The 18,336-nt window shown below is 42.8% G+C and overlaps 1 protein-coding gene across 2 annotated transcripts; it reads left to right on the top strand.

Annotated features, from left to right (window-relative positions):
* The first annotated feature begins 4,305 nt into the window (after window positions 1-4,305).
* On the top strand, window positions 4,306-16,977 carry GLT8D2 (glycosyltransferase 8 domain containing 2). Of its 2 annotated transcripts, XM_080971798.1 has the most exons (11): window positions 4,306-4,719; window positions 6,349-6,412; window positions 8,333-8,375; window positions 9,270-9,368; window positions 11,215-11,383; window positions 11,965-12,082; window positions 13,046-13,130; window positions 13,756-13,868; window positions 14,382-14,548; window positions 15,262-15,374; window positions 16,435-16,977. In XM_080971798.1, exons 3-11 carry the CDS (start codon window positions 8,357-8,359, stop codon window positions 16,605-16,607), a joined length of 1,056 nt encoding a protein of 351 aa, XP_080827924.1. In that variant the 5' UTR covers window positions 4,306-4,719; window positions 6,349-6,412; window positions 8,333-8,356; the 3' UTR covers window positions 16,608-16,977. The 2 variants fall into 2 exon arrangements, with proteins under 2 accessions (XP_080827924.1, XP_080827923.1); XM_080971797.1 differs by lacking the exon at window positions 6,349-6,412 and having other exon boundaries at window positions 4,308-4,719.
* Window positions 16,978-18,336: the final 1,359 nt, after the last annotated feature.

Here is an 18,336-nt window from a genome sequence, read left to right as displayed (position 1 = left end):
TTCCTTGAGTGTCTGTTGACTCCCACTTCCCTTTCCCAGGCGCAATATCTCATAAGGCTACAGCACAATACCCCAACCTCAAGGCCCTTTATCATTTAATTACCTCTCCCCCTCAAGGTGACCAGTGTGATTTTAAAAAACCTTTAAAAGCTCTTAATCCTTGCTTTTGAAATGAGGTAAAACTAATGTGCTAAAGCTCAGTCTCAGCATCTGCTGCCACTGTCAGCACCCAACTCTGGAATATTTGTCATTGGTTGTTTTTTATGGTTTTACAGTGATCCTGTTTTTAGCTGTGCTGCTATTTCATCTGTGTTGTAGGCCAGCCTGGATGCTTTATGAACAGAAGAGGGGTCATAAATAAATAGTCATGGAGAACTGTTGAAAATGCCCCTGAGCAAGTGCAGAGTGCAATTTTCCTTATCACACGAGGAGCTGTGGGAAATGGTGTTTCTAGATAGAGTACGTTCCCCCCCCCCCCCCCGAGGAATTAAAGATTGAAGAAAATGCAGCCTAGTTTGTCTGGAGATAAGATGTGCTCTCTAGAATCTGATAACTTGTCCTCAGTGCCTGCTTGCCTAGGGCAACAGCTGCCTCACATGTGCTGCACTGACTGACAGGGCAATCAGTCAGATGAGCTGGCAGGAAGTAATACAATGGAGAGAGAGATACTTGGGACTTTGATCTGCATTGCCTGCACAATGACAGCTGGCATCAGATGTGTGCACTCTTGCCCAATGCATTATATAAAATTATGCCAATCACTTCCATATGCCTTTTTATGAAGGGGCAGATATCCATGTTGCAGCAAAGTGCCAACACACATTCACAGCACACTATGCTCACAGCCTGTGTGTACTATGCTATAATGCAGCCACTACTGCATATATTACTTTAGGGAACATGCATGTGGTATGACGTTTCAGACAACACCTTCATTTAACAGCAAACAGTCTTGCTGTTACCACATAACAGTCTTGAAAGACCACATAACACCGGTCTTGAAAGACCTACATTGGCCCCCAGTACATTTCCGAGCACAATTCAAAGTGCTGGTGTTGACCTTTAAAGCCCTAAACGGCCTCGGCCCAGTATACCTGAAGGAGCGTCTCCACCCCCATCGTTCTGCCCGGACGCTGAGGTCCAGCGCCGAGGGCCTTCTGGCGGTTCCCTCATTGTGAGAAGCAAAGCTACAGGGAACCAGGCAGAGGGCCTTCTCGGTAGTGGCGCCTGCCCTGTGGAACGCCCTCCCATCAGATATCAAAGCGCTAAACAACTACCTGACATTCAGAAGACATCTTAAGGCAGCCCTGTTCGGGGAAGTTTTTAATGTGTGATATTTTAGTGTATTTTTGGTTTCTATGGAAGCCGCCCAGAGTGGCTGGGGAAACCCAGCCAGATGGGCGGGGTACAAATAATAAATTATTATTATATTATTATTGCATTCAGTTTTTTCTGTTGCTGTGGGGACCAAACTGACTGTAGGAAACTGCATGGGAGGGTTAACCACCGTTTATTAATTTTTATTCATTAAAATATTTTAATCCTGCCTTCAGCATAACATGCTGGAACAAGTGCATCTCAACTTTAAGCTTTGAAAAGGACAGATGGGGGGGACGGGACAGGAGAGATTCCAAAGGCAGTGTGTTCCAAAGTCTGGGTGCTATCACTGAAAAGGCCTTCTCTTGTGCTCCCATCACTGCACCTCTGACAGGTAACAAAGACCACGACCTTGTGAAGGATCTCAGTGTGCTGTTGTTTTTTTACATTGGGAAGGTCCTTTGATATCCTGACTCCAAGCCATCTGGGGCTTTAAAGGTATAGTAAGGTACCTTGAATTGATCTTGGAAACAAATAGGGAGTCACGGTAAACCCTAGCTAATGCACTCTGAACACTTTTAAGGGCAGGCCTGTATAGAGAAAATTGTAATTAATCTAGATGTGAACAAGGCACATATATTTATTCCTGGAATTCAGAGCAATATTATGAGTTAGAATCACAAGTGGAAACCTACCCCCATCATGGAAGCTAGGAAGCCATTCGAGTGGTTTATCAAGGAGAGTCTTTATCACAATTCCTTCCCTTTCTCTCTGACTTTGATGGCAGCCAGCCTTTACTTATTTTTGGTCTTTGACCACAGTCCTCTTTCAGGAGCTAATGCATGCTTTGGGCTGATCCTTTTTCCCACCAGAAGCATCTGTCAGGTCTTATCTGTTCACTTTCAGAAGGGTGGACATAAACAGCTGTTTGTTAGGGCATATGTTGTTATGTTTAAAGCTAATTGATCCTGCACTGGCACTGGCAAGCAGCCAGGAGAGCTTTGTGTGGCCTGGTAACATGTTAGATCATGTTGGTTTAATGAAGATGTGGAAAACATGCCTATGCCCATTTCCTTTCAGCTGAGCTCTTTCTTCCAGGGGAATAATAGCCCAAAGTGAGCGAGAGAGACTTCCACCCAGCTCCCTACCATTAGGCAGAGTCTGGTTGCTGGGAGACAGTGCCAACATCTTCCTGGCTTTCCCCCTCTGTGTTCCCATTACCTATGTTAACCATGGCCTGGCCTGTATACCACCTGTTGGAATGGGGGGAGGGATTTATTCAATTCACATTTAAAGCCACACTTATCGAATTTGCACTTTCTGAACCAGTCTGAGAACCAAAGCATAACTACTGTATCCTCCAAAACTGACACTTACCCAGCTTTATGTTGCAGTTCTCCAACCAACCAATGTTTTTAAAAATGCATATATTAGGTGAAAGTGTGTAAAAATGAAAATAACACCCAAAATGCTTTATATTGGGGAAAATAGCTTGTAAAAATGTGTACATTGGTCAAAACTACATACAAAAATGTGTTTATTAGGAGAAATCCACACTGAATTGCTGAAGAATTTTCATTAGGTTTTTTAAAAAAGGAAATCCACAACTCACTGTAAAAACGTAGAGAACATAATTTAAGACTGGAAAAATTAGAAGCTGTGAGAAGTTAAATTGACAGATATTTCCATTCCTATCTGTAAATGGTGTGCCATCTTGTTCTTTGCCTGAGGTAGCACCAGCCTGGCTCTGGCTCCAACCACTGGTGCATCCTATCTGAATCTTCACAGGTTTTGTCTGCAGCGCACTATTCACTGTGCCCCAAAAATTAACTGTGCTCTGCCTGCTTCCTTCATTCTGTTATGTACAGCTGTTTGTTCATTTTGGAATATTTATAAACATTACAAGATACCATAGTGATCTACAACAATAAAAAAATTAAGCAAGTAAAAATAAATGAATAAAACAGTTCCCAACAAAAAAAAATCTGTGTAAGTTCATATTGGGAAACCCTTTTTTTAAAAGTTTATTAATTTTTATCTAAGGCACTTAATCATTAACATTTCTAAGCAGTATACGTAAAAATAACCATACAGAGAATAAAACAACAAAAAATAATAATAAAACCCAAACAGTACCTTAAAATAAAAATAAGAACCTGAAGTTCACCAAGGAGGGTGCCTGTCTATCTCAGGTGGGAAGGACTTCCATAGGCTTGGGCCCATAATGCTGTTAGCCTTTGTGAAATTATGTACAGTGCTGGTGTCTGCTTAACTTCAATGGGGCGTGTATTCCACAAGAAGAAGAAGAGTTTGGATTTGATATCCCGCTTTATCACTACCCTAAGGAGTCTCAAAGCGGCTAACAATCTCCTTTCCCTTCCTCTCCCACAACAAACACTCTGTGAGGTGAGTGGGGCTGAGAGACTTCAAAGAAGTGTGACTAGCCCAAGGTCACCCAGCAGCTACATGTGGAGGAGCGGGGAAGCGAACCCGGTTCACCAGATTACAAGTCCACTGCTCTTAACCACTACACCACACTGGCACAAGGCAGGCCCCACTTCACTTAAGGGTCTAGTCTGAGCTATTTATGAACATATATGCTGTACATTGAATGAAATACCCATCTCCCCATACGTGGTTCCCCACCACCCCAAGAACAGCATGCATGTAGGCTGGGTGCACACTCAAAGCACATTCTTTCCCTCAAAGAATTCTGGGCACAGTAGTTTGTTAAGGGTTGCTGGGAATTGCAGCTACAGTGGGTCACTATAATGCCCAGAATTCTTTGAGTGAAAGAATGTGCTTTGGATATGCTTTAAAGGTATAGATTATTATTTCATAAACAATAAGTACAGTTCCCTGTGCTTCAGCTGAGCTTCCTTCCAACTGGTAAGATGCTGCCTGTTCACGACAACCAAAGCTCAGCAATAAGCGCGACTGTAATCTGAGCTCAGGACTGCTGCTGAAGTTTCTTCTTTTCCACTCTCTGGAATTTTCTGTCCGATGAGGATCAACCAAGAGTGGGAGGAGGAAAGTCCGCCACTTCTGGAGCCGCATCGTTCAGCACATCTGGAAGCAGTTTATGTGGCTCTCTCCACATAAACTCCAGCAGGGCAAGGTCTGGATTCTGGGTAGCTACGTAGCAGCAAAGGAAGGGAAGAAAAAGCAGTCCCAAGTCAACCACAAAAGAATTTTGAAATACACTTCTCCATCAAAGTACTTTTGCAGGAACTGCAGAGCACCTTCAAGACTCTCGGCTGCAGGATTTCAACGGCGATCCCATGAAAGGGGAAGTTCTGGAGTGAATGTTTACGGCACTGGACCATCCAGCTACCTAGGGAACTTGCCTTGCAGTTATTTCTTTCTGGAGAAAATTCCCTATTGCCGAGCTGCCTTTGAAAGGTAAAACATTTTATTCTGCAGGAAATTATGGCAGTCACAATTTCCGTTTCTGCTCCCTTGCTGCACTCTCTTGTTTTGTCATACTATCTTGCAATTGTGTCTGGAGATTGTCAATATTCAGTAACCATTTCCCAAGTGTTCCAGTAAATGTGTTAAAAGCAATGAGCTGACATGATCTCATTTTCCAAAAATGAAAACTCCTCCCCCCCCCCACATATTAAACAAATAGCGCTGTGTTTTTTACTATGGGTCTCCTAAAGTTCAGATCCTAGATTTTAGAATCTGGTGCAAGTTACACAGATTAAGGTTGTTTTATGCGAAAACACTTGTAGCTTCAATGACTGCAGATGGTTTGGGACACCAGCGATGTTTTATTTACTTACAGTAATTATTGAGTAGAATTTCCATGCCTGAAAATGGAAAATGCATGTTTCTTGCGTGCCAAAAGAGAGGTTTCAGATATATGATATTTTCTTGGATCAAAATGAGTTAGTTCTTTGTGCGTGTTACTGAAACCTGGTTGTATATGCAGTTCTGAGAGCACTGTTTGGCAGGGGATCTCTTCACACGGGGATTTATTTGTTTATTCTTGTGGTGAGCAAACCCTCCCAAATTCTATCCTTTCTTTTTGGACAACCCCCATGGGGTCTCTCTGTGTGTGTGTGTGTGTGTGTGTGTGACAAAGAGAGAAAGAGAGAGAGTCAGAAAAAATAGTATTTACGAAAATAGAACAATATAAAAGATTTAAAATCCAGATAAAGCTAACATATATTGTTTTTGTATTTACTAAAACAACTAAAAAAAAAGTAAGCATTATTGATTAAATTAAAAGTAGGAGATACATGTCGGAATGAATTTATGCCCTTAAAACTAAGAATCACCACAATTGTCTGAAATGGATTCCAGATATTTTTGGGTAAAGCTGGAGGCCTTCACTGCAAAAGCAAATGCTACCTTCTAAATTGTGAACTGATAAGTTCCTTGTAACAGAAAGCTTAATTTTTCCTTCTGCAATATTTCAGGAAAAAAATCTCTACAGATTTGGGGAACATGTAATTACAATATTGATGAATCACCATAAGAGACAATATCATCTTATTATAGAAAATCAAATATAGGATCATAAAAAAACTTTTCAAATGAGAATTATAAAAAAAAATCATAATTTTATGGCTAGAGCTGTGGCAAGTAATGCCATCTCTGAGTAATTTTTTATTTCCTTTAAATGGTGGCTGAATCTGATGCTGGTTAAATAGCTGAAATCAATGTAAACACAGACCCAAGCAATTATTTCCAAGCACAGTTCTTCCAAAGCACCTACTCTGTAGATAAGACACAAAGCTGAGATTCACAACTACAGGCTTCTATAAGCATAGATGGCATTATTCAGTCTTGTGAAGGCCTTTCATGATCCCCCCATGTTTTTTTCCTTTATAGAACTTAGTCAAAGTGAATGGTGGCTAGAGGCAAAGGAAAGAGTTTAAAGAATTAAATGGAACTATGTGGGGGTCCAGCCTTCGGGAAGTTGTTCTCTGGGGAGTTGTTCTCTGGGGGACTTTTGCCTTTGTTATGAGGAAAAAAACTGCTCCTTTTCCCTTATGAGGTACCCAAAATCCCATCCTTTTGTAGGTTCTCTGTCGGTAGGAGAAAATAACAGAGACCAACCAGAGAATATTGAGAAGCAAAGCAGCTGGTAAGCCCAATCTTTATTAAAGCTGTTGAAACAGGGTCCTCCCCCATACACACACAGGAGTGGGGGAGGGACCCCAAGCCATGCGCGCAAGCCCTTATATATACATTTTAAATTGCCCGCCCTGGAGTCCAAGACCACCCCCCAGAAACATCATACATACATCACAGAAGGGGTGTGGCCCAAGACCACCCCCTTAATACATCAGAGAAGGGGCGGAAATCTGGGTGTGTTGTTTCTTCCTGTCTGCCAGGTTACCTGATTGGATAACCTGGGCATCGTGGCCACTCTTTTGTTGTGATAACTACTCAATTCCTGAATCCAGGTCACATTCATATCTTAAATGTGCCCTTTAGACAGGATTTGTGAAAGAGACAATGGGGAGATTTCGCATTTCCATCGACCTTGCAGAGAAGTATTTTAGGTCATTTTGGGAGAGAGAAAATTGTTTCAGGACTTTTCTGTAGGTTTCAGACATGTGGTTTACATATTTGTATGTGTTTGCTTGGTACATTTATGAACATCTATTAGACATCACCTTGCCGACAAAGGTCCGTATAGTTAAAGCTATGGTTTTCCCAGTAGTAATGTATGGAAGTGAGAGCTGGACCATAAAGAAGGCTGATCGCCAAAGAATTTATGCTTTTGAATTATGGTGCTGAAGGAGACTCTTGAGAGTCCCATGGACTGCAAGAAGATCAAACCTCTCCATTCTGAAGGAAATCAGCCCTGGGTGCTCACTGGAAGGACAGATCCTGAAGCTGAGGCTCCAATACTTTGGCCACCTCATGAGAAGATAAGACTCCCTGGAAAAGACCCTGATGTTGGGAAAGATTGAGGGCACTTGGAGAAGGGGACGACAGAGGATAAGATGGTTGGATAGTGTTCTCGAAGCTACCAGCATGAGTTTGACCAAACTGCAGGAGGCAGTGGAAGACAGGAGTGCCTGGCGTGCTCTGGTCCATGGGGTCACGAAGAGTCGGACATGCCTAAACAACTAAACAACAACATATCTATTTCTATGTCTATATCTATATCTATATCTATATCTATATCTATATCTATATCTATATGACCTTAAAATTCTTATAACACCTTAGAGGAGTGACGGTTTCTCTCTCCCACCTCCTGGACCTCAGATATGTTAATCCAGTGTGCCATTGCAGTCCTCAAGCTATATGGCATCTGTAGTTAGATTCTCTACATGTCTAGATATATGACAGATATAGGGGTTACCTGACTGTGCATAACTATCAAAAGAAAGGTGGCTGGTTCTCAGAATCCCCACTCAAAGTTGTAGCTCCTCTTATGGTACCATTCTCAGACTCAGGCTGAGACTAACATAAGCTCAAGTTTTGCTGTATACAGAGACAATATAGAAACTGGTTCAAGTGTAGATATATCAAGTCAAAACAAATGCATGTATCACTCTCACAGCTCAGGTATATATAGTCAGGCCATAAGCTGGATCATTTTGCCCCATGGTTTATATTAAGGGATATAAAAGAGGAACAAGAAGATTGTGCAGGTGAGGGTAATGGATTCAACCCATACAGAGTAACCTTGCATGAATGGGAAGAAAGCAGATGTGGTAGGTATTGCACCACAGTGAGGGCTCAGAAAGATGTTCACGTCTTTCCTACATCTTCTCAAAAAGGACCACTTCACATTTGTGGCTCTGTATTGAAGAATAAGACCAAGTTATGTTCTTTACCTTTCTTTTAATGGCAGAGGGTTAAATGCATTGAGTTTGCTCCTGGAATGCACCTCTACCTCTGCTGGGTAGATTTAAGATGCTTTCCATTCAAGTCAAAGGCAAAACTTAACGTTATTGGGGTTTCAGCCAGTAACGTTTAGTACATACTAAATGTGGATTATTTTTGCCTTCTCATCTTTGTCTCCTATTTCTTCTTTCGACCACAGATTGAGACCAAAAGAAAGGACCGTATGGCTCTCTTACGAAAAAGTAAGACACCTTCGGGGGCGGGGAGTTGATTTAAATAATTAGATCCCTGGTTTGGAACTGAAGTCTGTAGAAGAGTCCCTGCTAGTGGTAGGCGGGTGAGAAGTTTTTGAATATCTGCAGTGTTGCCCATAGATGGTTGCAGAGGTTGGCAGCAAGGCAACAGTGAGCAGCATCCGGTGTTCAGTATCAGGACCTGCGACAGCACACTGAGGGAGCTAAGACCTTCCCCTTTCCACCTCATGCTGCTGATTCCAAGTGGGATGATGAGTCAGCCTAGTAGCAGGAGAAGCAAGGGAAGGAGGTCAGAAGTGGCCATCTGCTAGTCTGGGAATCAGTTGCTGCCACCCCATCCTAGCTGACCCTTCATGCTAATCAATAGCAGCAGATTACCAGGCCAGCCGCCTTCCCATGCTCCAAACTGGTGGCAGTCAAAACTGGCTGGTGAGGAAGAAGGTAGCCAGTAGCAGCACTGGCAAGTCTGGGGGTCCGGATGCTCAGGGGCAGGGGCCCCAGGACCGGCAGGTGGAGGAGCCAGGAGCCAGCAGAGCAAGGTGGCTGCTGGGGTGCTGCTGTGGCCTGTTTTAGCTGTCGCTCTATGGCTGTCCTGGGCTACTCATCCACTGCCTCTTGTCATATTGTAGTTTGCAACGCCAACTGTCTTTGGCCAAACAAACTGTAGTGTGATGATACTCTTATGTTTTTATTATATGTAGGCAATCTATCGAGGTTTATTTAATGGAGTAAACCTCATCGAGACCATACTTCTGAGCAAATAAGATTACACTGTCAAGTTGTCAGCTGAAATACACTAAAGTCCCATCAAATTCTGAGTAAACATGCTAAGGATTGTTACTGTGAATATAATATTATTAACCAGCTTCTTTTCCACTTCAGTTAATCAGATCCTACTGTTCCTTCTTGTTTTGACTCTCTGTGCCATTCTATATAATAAAGTTCACAAGATGCCATCCACCATGCTCAAGAATGATCCAGGTAGGCCCCTATAGTTAGAATCTGTTTCTTTTTGTACATTGCCAAGACTGAATAATTTCTGTTTGTAATACAGGATAATAGAATCCATGCTTCTGTCGCTTTCCCTGTTGATATTGTTTCTGTACCCTTTTTAGCTCTTAGTGGCTGACAATATTTCAGGCCTAGTTGCCATATTTCCTTATACTGATGTTCTTACATGGGATAAGAAAGTGACTTCTGCATAGGTGTGAGCGTAGGTACAATATCAGAAGGAAATACAACAGCCAGGAATATCAGGTATACGAAATATAACAAACCCAAGTGGCACATTAGGAGATAAACATGCCAATTTCATTTAGACTGTCTTATTTATTGTTTGTTTGTTTGTTTGTTTGTTTGTTTGTTTGTTGATCTATTTATGCATACATACATTCTATACCACTAAATCAATAAAAAATATATTCTCAAAGTGGTGTGCATAAAATCAATATGAAATTAAAGGTAAAAGCATAAAGAAGCAAATAACAGAACAACAGAAAGCAGGGTCATGTGGCAAGGTAAAAAGGTAAAGGTAAAGGGAACCCTGACCATTAGGTCCAGTTGTGACCGACTCTGGGGTTGCACGCTCATCTCGCTCTATAGGCCGAGGGAGCCGGCGTTTGTCTGCAGACAGCTTCTGGGTCATGTGGCCAGCATGACTAAGCCGCTTCTGGTGAACCAGAGCAGCACACAGAAACACCGTTTACCTTCCCGCTGGAGCGGTACCTATTTATCTACTTGCACATGACGTGCTTTCGAACTGCTAGGTTGCCAGGAGCAGGGACCGAGCAACAGGAGCTCACCCCATCGCAGGGATTCGAACTGCCGACCTTCTGATCGGCGAGTCTTAGGCTCTGTGGTTTAACCCACAGCGCCAGAGGGGAGGGGTGAAACGGGAGGCGTACGCTTCCCAGTCTCCAGATGCTGGGTTGAATGGCGAGAAGCTGCTGTTGGCTGCCATTCTGAGTTCCTTGTGCCCCGGAGCTGAAGCCTGGATACACGGTGCGAGGCAGCGGTGCGGCAGTTGGCGGTGCTGCGGTGCTGTGTGTGGCAGTCAGCTCAGCGGGATCCCACCTTCGTCGCCAGTGAAATATACTCAGAGTCGCAAAGTGATTTCATGCTCTTTATTCAGCTCATAGTGGTGAGGAGGAATGAATGAATGTCCCCTCACAGTATCTGCTTTATATACATTATTTACACAATGGGCTGCACATGATTGGCTAATTCTGGAATTCTACTGTAAGCCAATCAGGTTGTGGATTCACTTCTATCTGGAGCAGGATTGGGTGGTTCCTGCCAACCAATCATACTGCTGCATTGTTCTAGGACCAATCAGACTGCTGCATTCTGAATCCTATTGTTCTAGGACCAATCAGACTGCTGCCTTTTGGATCCTATTGTTCTAGGACCAATCAGACTGCTACAGTTTGGATCCTATTCAACTCAGTACATAACAGCCACACGCGCTGTGTAAGGTAACCTTGTGTAAATAACAATGTTTTAAAGTGGCATCTTAAACTAAACACAGAATATGCCTGCCTAATATAAAAGGGCAGTGAATTCCACTAACTTAGATACTCAGATAGAATTGACTTTCAGCAACACTGTCAGGGATTCTTTAGCTGACATTCTTGCATTGCAGGCAGGAAGATTAGATGCCTCTAGGGGTCCCTCCCAGCCCTAAAATTCTATTATTCTGTGAACACTATTCTCTACCCCACTCTTTAAGGGACTTCCATAAAGTGCTAGTTGTAGCAGAACGATATAAATTGTGTGTAATAACACATATGGTGGTGGTTGTTACTCTTTTTATTGTTATTCTTACCAGTTGATTTGGAGAGCCCTGAGGAAATGGAAGAAGAAATCCCTGTGGTGATATGTGCTGCTGCAGGCAGAATGGGTGCAGCGATAGCAGCAATCAGCAGCATTTACAGCAACACCGATTCCAATGTCTTGTTCTACGTAGTTGGACTAAAGAATGGCATTCCGCATATCAGGTGAAAAGAATGTGATGGGGAAATACAGGGCTCAATTCTGTGTTTAGGATCCGGCCGCTGAAGAGCCATGTAACTTGTTGGATGCCCACGTGGGAATGGCTGAGGAAGCAGAGCAGTAGGAGTCCTGCTGGGATGCTGTCTAAGCAGTCAAAAGACAACGAGCTGTTTCCTCAGCTCACATTCTAGTATGTGACAATGCAGGGAAAAACTATGTCTAAAGCTTAGTATACTGGTGAGCCAGCTGAGCAAGGGGCGGAAGATCAAATATCTTCATCCCAGGACCTGTTGGAATTCCATATGGAAGGTCACACCAGTAAGCTGAAACGCTGGACACTTCAGGTGACTGAAGAATGTCATTTGGAGCGCAGAGTTTGGAAGGACTTAGAAATTGCCCGTAATATTTTCTCCCACTATTCCATATTCCACCATATTGCAGAAAAAGTACCGTGTGTAGAGAAATGGAGTGGGCAATATGACCAGGGATAAGGGGATAGAATGAGCAGCAAGGGATGCAACAAAGACACTCATCGCTTAAGGTGTTCTGTCATATATTCCTTTTTCTCTCTCTCTTTTGCATCTAGAAAGTGGATTGAAAATTCCAAGCTGAAAGATATAAGGTTTAAAATTGTGGAATTCAACCCCATGGTGCTAAAAGGGAAAATGAGGCCAGATGCAGCACGGCCCGAGTTACTTCAACCTGTGAGTATACAGACGCCCGTAGACTGGGGGTCTCCAAACTTTTTGGGCCAGCAGGCACATTTCAAATTTCTGTGGGCACCAGTCGCAAAATGTCTACCCTGGGGCACATAGCATAACACGAAAGGAGAGGAGTACAGTCATTGCTGCTCCCTTCCCAACAAGCTCATTGTTTGTGGTGGGAAGTTATCTGTGCTCTTCTGGTCCTGGTAGTGGAAAACTATTAGGCAGTGCTGTTGCTGCCTAATAACAGCAGGGAGGACCGGGGGAAAATACACATTCATGGTCTCTTGTACATACAGTGCGTGTGCATGCACACACTCCCTGGACACATACAAGCTACAGACACACATGCATCTCTGTGTCTCTCTCACAGACTTAAGCACTTCACATATAAACAGCCACACAGACATATCTCCTTCACTCTCCTCCCAAATACACAAACTGCACATGCATCTCTCTCTCTCTCTCTCCCCGCCCCCTCTCTCTCCCCCCAAGTGCACACAGAGAGCATAACTGAGCACACCCTCACCCTATCTAGAAAAGCCCTTCCAATCTCCCTGCAACCAAATCAGCCTGAAATATCAAAAAGATTGACTGGGAGTGACCTAAATCTCTGCTGCATACTGCCTTCATCAGATCACACACCTGTGAGAGATGCTGGGACAAAGAAACAATGGCGACTCCTGCTTTCTGAAAACACAAAGGCTAGTCGCTTTGCCTCCACCACTGAGGACTGGAGAGTTCATGTTTTTCAGGCAGGTTTTAGTCCAATAAACATTGTTTTTTTTATAACTTACACCAGCAAAACACAGACACACCCCTGTGCATTATGTGTTATTAGAATGCACTCTATCCCCAACAGGATATTGCCTGAATGATGAATATTTTAAACTGGACATACGAAATATAATGTTGAATGTCTTATGTCTTCTACTTTGCTGACTCCCTTTTTAATTTCAACAGCTAAACTTTGTGCGGTTTTACCTCCCCCTGCTTATTCATGAACATGAAAAAGTGATATATCTCGACGATGATGTGATTGTGCAAGGTAAGTTTGTCCAGAAAAATAAGCCCTAGAAGGTTGAAAATCCCAACTAAAGCCTATATTCTGTAGGTCTATCATCACCAGAAATGAGATCTGGAATGGATTCCTTTGCTCAGCCCTGTACCCCAAATTTTGAAAACAGAGGTAGTAATGCTACCAGAGCCGTCTTTCCCATAGGGCTTAGTGGTGCATTGTGCCAGGGTGGCAGCCTTGCGGGGCGCCCAAGCAAGTGGGGGAGCTGCACGGCTTTGCCAGCAGCCTCCCGTTTCCCTACATGCCCACCAGCTGCGCCCCACCAAACATAAGGCTGGCGGGTGTGCAGCTTCCCTCCGATGTCTCTGTGGGGATTGCTCTCCTCCCGAGGAGGCTTGGGAGGGAAGCTGCGCCCCCCGATGGCTGGCAGTGCGCAGCTATGGCCACCACAACACTATCCGTGGTAATTTGGGGGCGCTGGGTGGATAATTGCACCCTGGCGCTGCATCGGCTAAAGACGGCCCTGAATGCTACACACTGAAATCCTTAGAGGGTAGCAGGTTTTTGCATCAGAAACAGGTGAGCAGTAAAGACCGCTAACATAGCAATACATACAGACTTATGGGGCTTCTGAATAAGCCTGGCTTTTCTTTAGGTGACATCCAAGATCTGTATGACACCAAACTAGCCCGTGGGCATGCGGCAGCTTTTTCGGATGACTGTGATTTGCCTTCCACTCATGAAATTGTGAGAAGCATTGGAATGCAGGTAAGAAGTCCTTGCAGCGGGCATTGGAAAAATTGGATTTCTGGTGCTGCACTGGTATGAGGGAGGCAGGCTGAGAAACCTGCAGACCTTCTGGGAGAGCTCCATAAAAAGCCTGCAGAAAATCAGAGGTGCTTGTCACAAGGTGTTATCAGCACAATGGGAATGAGCTATTTAATTGACTTTCAGGCTGCATAGCCTGTGTGACTCTTTACTACTTGCATCAAGCAATGGATTCTGCAATTATATTTTATTTTCCATGTTCACAATGTTGTCTTTCAATCTGTTGTGACCCACCATATGAATCCTAATAAAATAAAAATAAATACAAGCTAATAAACTTGCCTCCCCAAGTCCTTTTACAGCTACAAACATGTCTTCTGTTCTCTTCCTCCACTACCACCCCCTGCCCTAAAAACCTGGGACATGGAATGAGCTAGTACCACTCACAAATATAAAATTTTGAGAATATCTAGGTTAATTTATAGTAATCACATGTTTTGTTCTTCCCCCTAGAATACCTATATGGGGTTTCTGGACTACCGAAAACAAACAATCCGAGATCTTGGCATAAGTCCCAGCACATGTTCCTTTAATCCTGGTGTCATTGTTGCAAATATGACGGAATGGAAGCATCAACGAATCACAAAGCAATTAGAAAAATGGATGCAGAAAAATGTAGAGTATGTATAAACAGTGTGCGCGCTCTCTCTCTCATATCCTCCCTGGGTCTGGTGTGGACTAGCATACACACTGCAAATTCTCTGCTTGGTGTTCACAGCAGGCTAGCTTGGGTGTTATGGTGCGCCAGCAATACACTCAGCATTTGAATGGACCATTAAAGGTGATCAATGTGATAGCTTTCTCATATGCACCCTAGGAGGATGGTACTCTACATACAAGTTGTAGGCTGGATCGATTCTGATGTTTTTTGTTGTTGTTGTTTTAAATCTCAGTATCATCACAAAAAGCCCAGTTTTCAAGTCAATGATGTAGCAGACTAAAGCCACCCCAGGGTATTGTCTAAAGGCACATGAGGTCACCAGCTTCCTGAGGCTAAGCAGGTCTGGGTCTGGCCAGTGCTGGCTGTAGCAACACCTCAGGTTCCAAGATAGAAAAGAAGCAGCTTATAAATGCAAGAAAATTAAATCAGCTTCCTTTACTTCAGCACATCCTTTTGGAATGAAGGAATATGCTCAGAGAGCTTATCAATGATAGCATTTATACTATCATGTAATATTCTGGACTTGCAATCTTAAATGAAAAGGAATCCTAAGGTTCAGTTTCACAACTATTTCAAAAGCTCTTCTCATCTAAATGAATTGTGCTGTGCCTTGCTATTCATTGAAAAGGTATTCTAAACAGATCTTTCAATTCCCGTTGATATATTTTTCAGAGAAAATCTGTACAGCAGCACTCTTGCTGGAGGTGTGGCCACTTCTCCAATGCTCATTGTATTCCATGAGAAATATTCACATATTAATCCTTTATGGCATATCCGACATCTAGGTAAGTTTGAGACTTGAGTTGTGCAAGCTGAAACAAAAATGCAAAAGGCCTTTAAGGGTTCCTTAGAATGATATTGTATTTGCTTCTTGCTACTGCTAACCTAGCAGTTCAAAAGCATGTCAAAGTGCAAGTACAGTGGTGCCTCGCAAGACGAATGCCTCACAAGACGAAAACCGCGCAAGACGAAAGAGTTTTCCGTTTTTTGAGTCGTTCCACAAGACGAATTTCCCTATGGGCTTGCTTCGCAAGACGAAACGTCTTGCGAGTTCTTGCAAGTTTGTTTCCTTTTTCTTAAAGCCGCTAAGCCGTTAATAGCCGCTAAGCCGCTAATAGCCGCTAATAGCCGTGCTTCGCAAGACGAAAAAATCGCGGAACGGATTAATTTCGTCTTGCGAGGCACCACTGTAGATAAATAGGTACTGCTCTGGCAGGAAGGTAAACGGCGTTTCCGTGTGCTGCTCTGGTTCGCCAGAAGCGGCTTAAGTAATGCTGGCCACATGACCCGGAAGCTGTCTGCGAACAAACGCCGGCTCCCTCAGCCTATAGAACGAGATGAGCGGCGCAACCCCAGAGTTGTCCACGACTAGACCTAATGGTCAGGGGTACCTTTACCTTTACCACACCTGTATAGTTTGAAGCCGGGCAGACTGTAAGAGACAGCACATACATCAGATTTCTTCTTTGCAATTTAAATCTGTTGTTCTCCCAAGACTGTGGTACAAATGGGGCATGGCAGGGAGATGAAATCCTGGTACACAGGTAAAGTTCCTTTATGGTGCACAGGTACAGCTTTCTGGAATTATTTAAATATAGCTATGGAGTGTGAACAAGCCATAGTTAAGTATTTACTGTAATCCTATGCCCACTTATCTGGGAGCAAGTCCTGCTGAACTCAATGGGACTTACTTCTGAGTAGACATGGATGGGATGGTGCTGCAAATGACAGTGTTAAGCAAGTGTTTATGATGAACTGGAGGAAAGCCGCACTATTTTGTTTAAAGAGTGAAGAGTTTTCCAGTAAGGGCTCTATAAAAATCTTATCTAATTTCCCCCCCTATAGGCTGGAGCCCAGATGCCAGGTACTCAGAGCACTTTCTTAATGAAGCCAAGTTACTTCACTGGAATGGAAGATACAAGCCTTGGGATCACCCTAGTGTTCACACTGACCTATGGGAAAAGTGGTTTGTTCCTGACCCTTCAGGAACCTTTAAATTGATTCGTCCTAATAGCTGATGCTGTCATTTACATTTTTAAAGGATCAGGGTCAGTCATTTGCAGCATGCACAAGATACTTCATTCTATGCAATATTTTGCGATGCGAGTTCACCTCCTTTGTTGCATATAAAGCCGCTGCATAAGTCTGTAACTAAAAGCATGGCTCAAAACGAACAGTTCATTGGGGCCCTGATGAAACAATCACAGTTTGGGGAAGCTTCAAGTCATGCCATTAGGGCTACAAGGCTTAAGGAAAGTACTTTATAAAAACAGGGACTACATTTTAAGTCATACTCTGTAAATAAAGTTTGTTTCTTGTTGAGAGACCAAATACTGTTTCTTGCAGACTGTAACACTTTTTGAATAAAAATAAGGTTTACTTTAAGTATACATTATGAAGTCAAACTAAAACCAAAATTAAACATCCGTTCTTTTATTTATTTCAAATAATTTATCCATTTCTTCTTTTCAACAGCACAAACAATTCAGCATTAAGACTTTTATTAAACAATGCCACAATTAAGCACCAGAAGATACTGCAACAATTCCTGGTTTGTTTTTTGCAAGAAATTGGCAGATCAGAAGTGTTCAATACAATTTTTAAAAGCACCATGTTTGACAATAGACGTGCATTCACATTTCATTAACCTGTTGGTAATCTAATGGATTCTCTTTTAAGTAAGATGTTCCCCTTTCACACTTAACTAAAGTTACTACTGAGCTGTCCACCACCTGTGGCAATATAGCTTTGTTAAAACTAAAAATTGTTTCAGATCCCTGATGCAAGGCACTTCAAGCACTTGCAAGAAAGTGTCCATGTAAACAGCGATACATTAAAAAAACCCTTAAAAAACCTAAGGCTGTAATCCTGAACACACTTACTAGGGAGTAAATCCCACTGAACACAGGAGGGCTTAATTATGAGTAAACATGCATAGGACTGTGCTGCAAGTGAATCATTTTATAGATTGTTGACCAGGTGATGAAAAGTTTCCACAGCAACTAACCGATATGATCAGAACCAGAATATACACCTCAATCTTATTATTTTTTAAAAAACAACAATGTTGTATTTGTGGATTAAAGCACATGATTTTGGAGGGAGATCACAAACATGCTTATCTCTCAATGAGCAGCAAGTCAAAACACTACATAAGGTTCAAAGCTGCTAGCAAGCTATGGATCTACTTTAAATTGATCCACTCAAACCATTGTTCCTGATCCAAACACACACAAGACATTTTTAAATAAATCCAGCTGTTTGTGGCATACTTAAATAGTGATCTAGACTATGTACACATTATGGAGACACAGTTCTTGCGCATAATTCAAGTATCCGAAGCACCTAATCAGCAGATGATCAAAACTTCAGTTTGATCCTCTTATTGCTTTTACTTTTAAGCCATCTCTTCCCCACTTGTGACAAAAAGGAGGTGCGGGGAAGAGAGAAGGAAGCAAGATATTAGGCACAGACAGAACAAATACTCCCAACATCAATTTAAGTTTATCCAAAGACAATGAGCACGATCCACTTGCATTGTGGGCTCAAAACTTGCAAGCAAAGAATTCCAACAGAGCTAAAACGGAGGCTGTTTTCTCCCTCCTTCACTTGTGCATACAAGGCAGTGCGAAGGAATGTTAGAGGGGAAAGGGACACATCTCCTTCACTTATACCCAAACTTTTGCAAGGCATGGAGAGAAGGGGCTCAATAGGTCTGTGGAAATGCACAGAGACTTCCCATTTCTC

This window comes from Podarcis pityusensis, assembly GCF_964106645.2.
Source record: "Podarcis pityusensis genome assembly, chromosome: 10".
NCBI classification, from domain to species: Eukaryota; Metazoa; Chordata; class Lepidosauria; order Squamata; family Lacertidae; genus Podarcis; species Podarcis pityusensis.
This window is presented reverse-complemented; position numbering and strand designations above follow the sequence as displayed.

Bases quoted from the DNA above. Each gene is read 5' to 3' on its own strand.
- GLT8D2 (XM_080971798.1), top strand. The intron at 12,083-13,045 runs GTGAGTATACAG...TAATTTCAACAG, and splicing joins GGCCCGAGTTACTTCAACCT to CTAAACTTTGTGCGGTTTTA. The intron at 13,131-13,755 runs GTAAGTTTGTCC...GCTTTTCTTTAG, and splicing joins CGATGATGTGATTGTGCAAG to GTGACATCCAAGATCTGTAT.